This window comes from Abramis brama, assembly GCF_963993115.1.
Source record: "Abramis brama genome assembly, chromosome: 6".
In the NCBI taxonomy this organism is placed as follows: domain Eukaryota; kingdom Metazoa; phylum Chordata; class Actinopteri; order Cypriniformes; family Leuciscidae; genus Abramis; species Abramis brama.
The window spans coordinates 25749196-25761453 of NC_139968.1; the positions used below are offsets into that span (position 1 = coordinate 25749196).

Here is a 12258-nt window from a genome sequence, read left to right on the forward strand (position 1 = left end):
AATAAAATAATGAAATTAAAAGATGTGTGGACAATTGATTGATTTATTAGATTTTTATTATAATGTTTATATTCCACTTTACAAATTCTTACAATATTCCTGATGCAAAAAATCCCTTCTTTTTTTCAGAGCATGTTTTTGGCCTTAATTGGTCTTAATTAACTTCATCTTCATACAAACATGATCACATAATACATAGAATTTATATAATAAATTACTTAAAAAAAAAAAAATAGCAAAAAAAAAAAAAGTCAGTAATAACCGAACCACAAAATTTGCACCAAGTTTCAAACAAAATTGAAAATGTCAGGAGGACATCCAGTCTTTGAAACAAAACAGATCTGCTTTCGTAAGATTAAAATAACATGTAGGAAAAACAAGGGCAGACGAATCACAAAACAAACTACTTGGACGATGTTCCTTTAATATGCTAAACACTAAAGCTGTACTTTTTGAAACATCAAAAAGCAAAACTGGCGTATAGAGTAACATACGATACATTCAAAACATCAATGAGAACTTTGAAACGAGCGAAAACGCATTCAAAATAAAGTGACGATGCATTCAAGACAAGCGAAAAAAGAAAAACGCAAGATCAAAGCGGAACGGGTCCCTTGATCTAACGACTTCGTGATGTTCCTTGATGTCACAATGTAGAATGTTACATTGTAACTATGTAACAAAAGCATCAAAGACACAATGTAACACTGTAACGTTTTTGTGCAATTACTGATTGACTCAGTTTTATGGCAACGTAATTGAGATCAGGCATTAAATGTACAAAACTTTCAGTGATAGTCTTGATCTACAATCGGCTGATGTCTTACAGATCTTGATAATAACATCATAAATCGTCAAAGAGGAGCTGATGTAAGAACATCAATCTTTGAGCAACGCATCACACATTGGGGGCGTGGTTTAGCGCCGGGTGAACGAATTCCGGTTACCATAGTTATGTATTGTTTCTAAGCGGAAAATTAAGTATACGCAACAATCTCATGGCAATTCGTAACTGTTTTACGTTATTGGCAAATTGGTGGCTAATTCGTATTAATTCGTACAATCTCATTCGTACGTTTTTGTATGATCTGCTTACGCCCCGGTGGCGGCTACATTTAGGGGTGGGGTTAGGGTGGGCCTTCATGCTTGCTTTCTTTCTAAAAATGTTACGTTTTTGTACGATTTACATTGTACGAATTCATACAAAAGCGCTACCTAGTAACATAGTTACGTTTTCCCATAAGATCAGGTATGCCGCTTTTTAGAAAGAAAATCCTGAAAACTATTGCTGCGTTCACGCCATGTTGTAATTACCGTAATCTGTAATACCGTAATACGTGAAATTATGTTCGGAGCTGTTATGCGTTTCTATGGCAACACTATCAACGCCTAAATGAATCTGCAGCGGCCAGGTGGTACAGCGGTCACATGCTACAAGTAGGAGCTCTTAAAAGATTCACATCTTAGAAGCTGTAATTACGAACTCTGCGAAGACGTGAACGCTTTTTACAAGATGTAATTACAACATGGCATGAACGCACTTTATTTTTGTATTTTTTCTGCCATCCAATTGACTAAAATAAACAATAAAATAATGTTTTTCTAAAATAGCCAGTTACACTGTAAAGATGGGAGTAATATTTTAACGGAAAAAATGCAACAGAAAATTTTTGTTGGATGACATCATGTTACCTTACCATATATGGTACAAGACAATGTGAGCACTTTTATGGTAAAATGTTGTTGAAATAGTTAAAAATGATATAATTTCATGTTAAATTTGAATGTAATTGTGTTATTTTATTGTCATGCGCGTAACCCTATTGCTGTTTTTTTTTTTTTTGTTTTTGCAGTGTTTTGGAAATGTATCTTCATTTTATTCATAAAAATATGGTACCCATGGTAACCAGTATTTGCCCCTCCCCCCATTCTGATTGCATCTATATATGCCCGTTGTGCAACTGTAATTCTGATCAGTACGGACGTCTATTCCAAGAACAGACCGTTTTCAAAGCCATTACGCTGTATTAACAATCACTTAACAATATAGAATTCAGCACAATAAATATAGAAACACAATACAAAACAAGGCCTCAGAAAGTGTGTCTCTGAATTGTTCTCTGAGAAATAACATGAGTGAACAGCGCTAGAATCCTGTCATTTTTCACCTGCTATTAAAATCCCATGAAAACTGCCTGAAATTCCACATTATATTGAATATTGAATCTGTGTTCTCTAGTTCCTGGATATTATCATAGCTTTGTGTGTGTGTGTGTGTGTTTTAACAGTCCGAGTCTTGGAGTCATCATCGCGGCATTGACGCCCAGAGATAGAGGGTGTGCGGTCACAGTAAGACGCAGTGCAGCCTCTGGGAACCCGACGGTCTGTCCGCCCGCCATTTGGCTTTCCTCTTCTTCTTCAGACCCCGTTCTGGGATCTGCTGACTGTGAACAGAGATCAACATCAATGCTATTGAGACGAACGGGAATGCTAACGCGTAGCTAGCTTTGTAGCATTACTAGACGTAACCTGTAAACTTCGACGCACCGTATCACTCTGACGAGCTCGTGAAACGCTTTGTCTACATTCATGGGCGGATCTTTTGCACTCGTCTCAATATACGTGATCTGTGATGAAGACATAAAAACACAATTACAATAGCAAGAATTATTCATAGTAGATGTGACATGATTAAAAAAAGATTTAGTATTATTAGTATAATTATATTATTGTTTTTATTCAAAATATTAGAACATGTCTGGTAAGAAAAATTGAAAATGAAAATTGAACATGAAATCAGAATTCTTAAACGTCTTATTGTGAACTATTTATTGGTTTGCATTATTGTAAGAAAATACAGCATAAAAGATTAATTAATAACAAATTAATTGATTAATAATAATATGAAATATGTGATGAAGATGTAAAAATACAACTATAAGAGCAGATTTGTTGTAATTAAATAAGATTTTGTATTATTAATAATAATTATATTATTGTTGTTGTTGTTAGTATTAAAATATTAGAACATGTTTGATAAGAAAAAATGAATAAAAAATTCAACATGAAAATAAAATGGACTATTTCTTAATAAACATTGATTGTCCTCTTGTGAACTATTTATTGGTTTGCAATATTGTAAAACATATTTTTAAAAATAGGTGTGATGTGTGACATGATTCTAAAAGATTTATGATGATTATAAATAATAATTATATTATTATTATTATTATAACATGTTTGATAAGAAAATGAAAAAGATTCAACATGAAAGCAAAATTGACTCTTTCTTAATAATAAACATTTCTTTATTAACATTTCTGAGCTATTTAATAGTTTGCAATCATTATGAAACAATATTGTAAAATATTTTACAATATACAATAATACAATATTTTAAAAACGTATACGTACTTTAAATAAAAGGTTAAATAATAACAAGTTTATTGATCAATAATAATAATTAATATTAAAACAAAAATATAATGTAATAATAATGTAAACATAAAAATAATAATGTAGAAAAATGTAATTTGTCTTATTGTGAAATATTTAATGGTCTGCATTATTGTAAAATATATTATTAAATATTTTTCAAAAGATGAAATAAGATTATATAATTACAAAGGGATCAATAATAATAATGAATATTAAAGTAATACAAAAAATACTTTCTTTTTTATTCTGCTAATGTAATCAAGGCCTTGTGAGTTGTAAAAACAAAACTAACCAATAATATCATCTCCTAACATGTTTTACTTATCACAATCCAATCAAATCCTGGTAGATATGATAAACCATATGATTTTCATATGAATATTCTGGTTCATTCAGAATTATGTCACCGGGTTCACTCACGCTGTGTTTGGAGGCCATCTCTCGTCCCTGCTCACTAGTGATCTTGCGTAAATGTACCAGGTCAACTTTATTTGCCACCAGAACCATGGGAAACGACTCCCTGCGACACAGGCACAATCAAGACACACAGTCAGGGGCCGTTTACTCAACACAGCTTCAACTAAAAATGGAAAACGTTTTATGCGGGGGGCCTGAAAACACAAACGTTTGAAAACGGCAAGTTTCTGAAACGGTACCGTTATCGTCTCTGTGCAGGGAGATAACAAAAATATTAATAAAAAAATGTATTTGTGTTGAGATGGACACTGGCGACAATACAAATTTACACGTTGTGATTGTAAAATTTGCATGTTATGTGCGCGTTCCGACCAGTAGCCTATCACATCATTTGTTGTGTTGACCTAATAAAATGAGATTTAAAAAGTTCATTGTTATGTGGATCTTAAAAAAATTATTTGACGCCTTAAGTGATTTTTTGTTGTCTGGAGCCCTGCTGAGTAAACAACAAAAAATTCGAATTTATGAAAACGGTGACGTCATGCGCATGTGTATTATGTATTCAGTCTATAGACCTTATGTAGCCCCGCCCCTTTTCAGCGCTGCGCTCGTCTTTTGTCTTCCGGTCTGTATTTTCACAGCGATCTTGCGTATTTATGAATGAACGGCTCGTTTTAAAATCTTCCCGGTCGAGTGACATTTGTTAAGACATCTGCTTTAAACATTACAGTCCTCATGATAACTTTCGTTAACTTTACAGTAAGTAAATCCACTTCAAAAGCTAATCACTCCTGGACAGAAATGCCATAGAAATACACAGAGCGACCGCAGAAACGGAAGTTCAAAGACAATATTCTAAGGATGGCGGCGGCCTCGTTTCTCTGGCGCATAAGGTCTATAGGGTCGTAGTGTTTCTTTACAAAGTGACATCGCCATCTACTGGCCTGGCATGAATAATACAGTGTTTTTAGTCGTTTTCGTGGATCAGTGTGAACTGATAATGTTGATATCTGTACATGAAAAATGCAAAGGAAAAAACTTGTGTGTTGGTACCTGTCCTTCACTCTCAGAATAAGCTGGTGGAAACGGTCCACGTGTTCGAAACTGGCTTTATCAGTGACTGAGAAGACGATGAGAAATCCGTCTCCGGTCCTCATGTACTGCTCCCTCATGGCACTGAACTCCTCCTGCCCGGCCGTGTCCAGAACTACACAAACACACAGATCGCAACTGCAGTATCACACAAATACACACTGTTGTTTACTTCATTCAGTTCATTTGTATTTTTTTTTGGTGAAAATCAAGTTTTTAATGTTGTTTATATGTCTATGTGGTGTTTTTAATATTGTTTTTCCAGACAAACCGTGTGCAAATTCATAAGTCAACACCATTGCTGAGTATTTACTCCTTAAAACCGCAGTGAAAAAAAGACTCTCAAAAACGCGGTTTGAAATCGCCCCTGTTCTCTACGTCACAAGCATGAACTGTATATCTTTATTAAAAATATGTATATCAACATTAAAAACTGGATTTTCACCACAGGGGGACTTTAATGCTTATTAAATTAAGCTTTTTCACAGCTTTTGTCCTCTTTTGTAATAAAAGCATACTTAGTTTAGTTATTTTAGTTTAAGTATTTTTACAAATTTATTACAAAGTATTATTACAAATATTATATTGTTATATTGATAATTCATAATGATAGAAGAAAGTATTTTACAATTATATAATTCTTATCATAACATATTAATTAAATATAATTTAATATATATATATATATTATATGAATTATCAATATAACAATGACAGTGAAAAGTTTAATTATAAGTTTTAATATATATATATGTAAAATGGGATATATAGTATTAGCAGTAGAGCTAATACTCTACAAATTTTATATATAAAATTAAACTTTTCACTGTCTTTGTTATATTGATAATTCATAATGAAAGAAGAAAGTATTTTACAATTATATATTTCTTATCTTAAAATATTGAAAGGTAAAAGCTGCTCTTTTGTAAGAATATTTTTCCCATTTTGCAAGTTGCTTTGGATAAAAACATCTGCTAAATGCATAAATGTAATAAACTTTTAAATGTCTATCTTAATTTATGACATCTCTTCGTATTACACATGGTACATTTAATTATTTATTCATAATATAATCATTGTGGTTAATGTTAACTAAAATTAAAACGACTAAAATAGAATTAACACTGAAATAAAATGAAAAATATAATAGAAAATGAAATGAAAATGTATTAACTGAAAATTTTATTTCATTTTCATTAAATGGAAAATGTAATAGAAAATATAGCAAATAACTGGAATAAAAAAGTTTAATTAATAAAACTGACAAAAGCACATAACAAATGACTAAAACTTAATCTATAATGAAAATTGTAGTATATACAAATATATAGTCTATACCAGGGGTGGGCAAACTACGGCCCGCGGGCCACATACGGCCCGTTAGGCTGTTTAATCCGGCCCGCCGAGTATTTAAAAAAATTGTCTTAAGATCGCATTAATTTTGCCTTTTTTCTTGCAATACTTTGCGTTATATATATATATTGCGTTGCATATATTTTACAATCGGAATATCAGATATTGCATGCCATAGCTAACAAATGTAAAAAAGGAAAAATTACATAAAAGCAGATCATCATTCATTCAGCGCTGTTGTGGCTGCGGTGCGTCACGTATCAAGCAATGACGCGTCACCATGGAAACCAAACAGACAGCGACTTAAGCGCATAGACTTGTTGCACGTTAATGTTTTTTCCTTTTTTGGAAACTCACAGAGAAAAAAAATGTTTGGTAACCGCTTGCACACCTTAGCTTTTCCTTTGATTTGTCTGCTATTTAGTTTCTTTGCTCCTCTGGATTTGTGGATGTATCCTGACTGATTCCGTTTACCGACCTTTATCGCCCGGCTTTCGACTACGCTCCCCTGTCTGCCATGTACAGAACCCGTTTTTTTTTTCATTAAATGTTCTGATCTGCCTTTGCTTTTTATGTTTTATTTTATTATTCTTAAAATAAATTTGTATATTCGTTTATTTCCACAAATGTATGACTTTTGGAAGTGCAAATTGCCATGCAGTTTTAATAAAGTTGAATTAACGTAACCTGTCATTTTTACTCTTCTAAGTGTACACTTGCAGGTGTTTTGTTTCTAATTTACTGTTAGGCCCATTAAATAATAATAAGGATAAACAATATTTAAAAAGTATAGGCTATAATTATCTAACATCTGACTAATTAAAAATTAACATCAAGACATAACAGTCCCATCTCTTTCCCAATAGCATCACCTACCCATCCAAAACTCTGACTTTTAACCCTTTCGTGTTCCCAGCATACCTGTATAACTTCTCTTGTGGGGTGAGACCTATCCTGTCCTTGCAGGTTTGCCCAATAGTTGGCGGTCAACTGTTCCCTTCTTAATTGCAGAGGCATCTCACCCATTTCCACCTGTATTGCCACTGCCGGTGACGTATGAAACGCCCCAGAACATATTCTTAATGCTTGTGCTTGTACAACATCCAACTTGGCCAATGTGGTTTTAGCTGCATCTCTGTATCCCCCCACCCCTAATCCTAAACCTACCAATACTAGGGGGGTAATAATTTGGCAGGAGTCAAAATTCGGCACGACACCGGCCCTCTGTCAAATTTTTAAAACCCAGTGTGGCCCTTGAGCCAAAAAGTTTGCCCACCCCTGGTCTATACTCTAATAGTACATAGATAATACCAAAATAACTCTGAATATAATGCAGGTGTGGTATATAACATAATATTTTATTTTTTCTTCTTTCGTTTTTTTTTTGTGCAACTTTTGACTCTAAATATATTAAAAGTAAAATATTTTATAATTTCCAAATATCTTAAAGAATTCCTTTTATTCTCTTTAACTGTGTTATGTCCCTTTAGATTTGGCTAGGGTTAAGGGAGTGTAACATTTAAATAAAGATGTGTGTGTAACTCAATTGTTTAAACTTTAACTCATCATTTTGTGCTCATAGAAATATTTAAGTCAGAAATGACTGCTTCATGATTTCTTCTTGTGTATAAAATAAACTGATTAGTTTTAGCTTGAGCTGCACTGCCCTCTGTTGGCATCGCATTGAACTGCTCACCGTCCAAAATGGCCCATTGTCCATCGATCTCGGTGTGTTTGAGGTACGAGTCCTCGATGGTGGGGTCGTAGTCAGGGACGAAGATCTTCTGGAAGAACTGTATGGTGAGAGCGCTTTTCCCCACGCCTCCGTCTCCCACCACAACCAGCTTATATGTGGGCAGGTTGTCCCCGGGAACCACGCTGGTTGCCATGGAGACAGCTACACCTGCAATAGAGAGAAAATGGTGTCAGATGAGAGATGCTGCTGTCGATTTGCCAGGCAAGCATACAAATGCATATTATGTATATACAGTTGATAAGACGTTAATCTGTATTATTTAATTAGCTGAAATTATTCAGTATGATAAATTGTTTTTGCACTAGTGCCTTTATGGAGTTTCTTTGTTATCTGACAAAATGTTAATAGAAAAAAGTAAAAAAAATAAATAAATAATAATAATAATAATAATATATATATATAAATTATTAACAACAATAACAATTGTATAAATCTAGTTAAATTTAAATTAAAAAAAATTTAAAAGTTAAATAATAACAAATGGATCGATTGATAATGATAATAATAAATCTAATAATAATAATGCAAAAATATAAAAATGTGAAAATATATAAAAAATAATGTAAAACAATATTATTTTATCTACTCCTTTATCTGCATTTACAATCTTTTATCAAAACGTAACAACTTTCTCCGCCTCTGAAACAACTTTTCATTTCTGCTGATGTCATCAAGGCCTTGTGGGTTGGGAAAACAATATTAACCAATAATATCACATCCTAAAATATCCTTTACTTTTCACAATCTAATCCAATCCCAGTAAATCAAACCACATTTTTTTTTCTTCTAAATATTCTGGTTCATACAGAATAATGTCAAGAACTTGAAAGGTATGATTAATGAACAAAGGTTTTGTACACTGATTCGTCAAAAAAAATAAAAATAAAAATCTGACTCAAACAGCCAGAACATTCTTCAAAACATCACAGTGTTTTACAAAAGAAATAAAGTGAGTTTAAGAACGACATTAGGGTGAATAAATGCTGATCGAACTTTCATTTTTTTGGGTGAGCTGTTTCTTTTCGCTGAAACAGCGATTCAGACTTTTAATGTCTGAAATGCCACTAATGGACTCTATATTGGCATAAAGAAGAAGGCTTTTCCCAGACAACCAACCAGATCATCACACACACAGGAAATACGGTCTAGACGAGACACTTGGATTGCCACGCTGTGATTTTGCAGTGTGATCTCAGCTCAAAACTGCCAACAACAAGAAAGCCCCAGACAGATTTACCACCAGTGAGCTCAAACTGTACAAACCAACGTCAAAGCTTCTGAAGTACAGTGAGCAACCTCAAAAACACAAACACAATCTCTTATTTCAGAATGAAACACCCCAAAGTGCTGGATCTTTACCCCTGATGCCAGATGTCAGTATTACACATCTCTTCCAGTTACTCTTCCTGTTAATCACAATAGAGGGAAGTTCAGGATTTCCTTTCTGAAATCATCTGGGATATGACTCCACTTCTTAAGGATGGTGATACCACCTGGATCTAAAACAGGCCATTTGTGAATCACATTCCAAGACATTCTGTATTACGGAGCCCCACACATGATATGCGGGAACAAATTATGTATATCACGACTACAAATTAAGAATTCGTTCCACAACTTGCTAATACGTCAGCACGTTTTACTAATTTGTTCCCTTGTTTTTAAGTGAATCATGTGCACTATATAATAATTTGTTCCTTCGTTTTACTAAATCATGCGGATGATATAATAATTTGTTCCCTCATTTTACTAAATCATGCGCACAATTTGATAATTGTTTAAGTTAAAACCAGGGAACGAATTAGTCCAACATGGCCAGGATTTACTAAATCGAGGTAACAAATGAACAAGTCGTAGGAACGAATTTTTAATTTGTCGCCACGATACAGTCTATTCGTGTTGCGAAGCCGATATAAATATTGCAATTTTACAATGGCAAATAATATTTTTTTATATTTAATTAAATATTTACTTAAAAGATAAACATTTTAATTATAATACATTATTCACTATTTTTATTACATTGAAAAATATTTGAGTGAATAATTTTCACAATTTTTCACTAAAAATAACTGAAAACGTGCACAATTCGCAATATTTTCGAAATAGACGCTAGGCGTCGCTAAAAAAAATCGGTCGATTAATCGGCCTTCCGTTTATCGCTAATAAAAACAACCATGTCACATACTGTACCTACTTTAAATCATACAACTGTACTGTCTCCTTTCAACTAAAATTAGATTGTATATTTGTGCATGATGTGTGATATATTAATGCCATATCTGTGCATGGCTTCAGCACTCTGAGCTATGCATATATCAATACTCCCACCTTGATCATTCTGTCTGGGTTGCCTAATGCATTACCCATTAGGCTTCATCTTAGGTATGTGCATATCTATGATCTCCATGATATGAAACTACCCTGCAATGAAAGCATCTTCCTGGCAAAAAGGAAATCATGCAGTATCCCGCATTTTAAGATGTGTGTGCAGCGCTTAATGTTGCAATTCACCAATTTGATCACTTAACATGTTCATGCATAATGCATAAATGCATGATTCAACTGGTAAAACATGCATATCTATATAGAAACAATCAGGTGTCATCTTAAAACGCCCGTTTAATATATAGAGACCTAGACTGTATTCCTTCGTCCTGTTGATAGATGCAATCAGCATGCATTTATATGCATTGAAAATGATTACCTTATCACAAGATGACAGCATATGCCAATAGCCCGATCCGTTTCCACAGATGTTGCTGCCGACATTACCGAGTAAATACTCACGCGGAAACGTTTGTCTATTTGTTATACAACTGGATGCAGTGGCTTTTTATCGGGCCGCGCCAAGAGCCGTTTTCAGTTCCTCACACATCGAGAGCGCTCAGTTACTTTACACTGATGTACAGCTCTGGCAGGGGGAAACCGGTCAGCTCTTTGACAAATATCAAACTTATTTTAAATAATTGACGATACTTATTTGTGCTACTGCTTATTTTAGAAAAGGCTGTTCACTCAAAGTGGATCATTTGAATTTTAGATAGATATATTAAGAATAAATCTGGAAAATAGCTAGTTGGTCACCCCTCTTCCTCTCGGGTTTGGTACGTTCCGCTGTCAGAGCTCAGTTTGGAAGCACTCGCACGAGTCAATTCAATACTTTTTATTTTTACCTTATAGATTTGTTTTACTCGTTATATTAGACAAACTAAATAAATAATTAATTTACTGTATATTATCTTAAAAGAGGGAAGGGAGCAAGTTTTACACAAGTTTTAAATAGGCTACTGTATTGACGAATGTCACTTAAAATTTGAATTCAAAAAAGTTTACAAAATATTATTGTTATTAAAATATTATTAATAATAATAACAACAACTATTTTACAATCAATAAACGAAAAGTAAATATTTTAATTCAAAACCAAATAATAACCAATAGATTGATCGATAATTATAATAGTAATACAAATTTTAAAATATAAAAATGAAAATATAATATAAAACTAATAGTGTAAAACAATATTATCTTATCTAGGCTACTCTTTTATCTGCATTTACAGTCTTTTACCAAAACGTAACAACTTTCTCCGCCTCTGAAACAACTTTTCATTTCTGCTGATGTCATCAAGGCCTTGTGGGTTGGGAAAGCAATATTAACCAATAATATCACATCCTAAAATATCTTCTACTTTTCACAATCTAATCCAATCCCAGTAAATCAAACCACAATTTTTCCTTCTAAATATCATACAGAATAATATCAGATTTCATGTCACTGAAAGAAGTGAGACATTTTACACATCTGAAGGCCCTTTCTCCTCAGGTTAAGAGAAGTCAGGTACACCAAGGTACTTTTGTTACATGTCCAAAAAATGGCACCATGTAGAAAAGACATTGTAACTTTCATTATACTATATTTTAAGGTTTAATACCAAATTTCAATCTATCCAACAAAATTCATTCATTTCAAACGGACGAGCTGATGCTATGATTCAACTGTTGATGCATTTTCCCCAGCCCACGCTCTTTGAGTTAAAGATAAGAGACATTTTAGTTTCCGGCTCATTTGTACGCAAACAAATTATGTAATTTACTACAGGAGAATATGCTGGAAACAGATCTGTAGCAGTGATGTGTTCTAAAATCGCTCTGTGACTTCATAATGGTTGCCTAGTAACAGTCAGGCTTTCTCTTGAA

General features: G+C 33.3%; 1 protein-coding gene across 1 annotated transcript; it reads right to left on the minus strand.

Moving 5' to 3' along the window:
• Positions 1 to 38: 38 nt before the first annotated feature.
• mrasb (muscle RAS oncogene homolog b) lies at positions 39 to 10959 on the minus strand. Its single transcript, XM_084117348.1, has 6 exons — positions 10764 to 10959; positions 7997 to 8203; positions 4909 to 5062; positions 3859 to 3958; positions 2548 to 2627; positions 39 to 2444 (listed from the first exon to the last, which is right to left on the minus strand). The coding sequence occupies exons 2-6, from the start codon at positions 8187 to 8189 to the stop codon at positions 2345 to 2347; spliced, it is 627 nt and encodes a 208-aa protein (XP_083973474.1). The 5' UTR covers positions 8190 to 8203; positions 10764 to 10959; the 3' UTR covers positions 39 to 2344.
• Positions 10960 to 12258: the final 1299 nt, after the last annotated feature.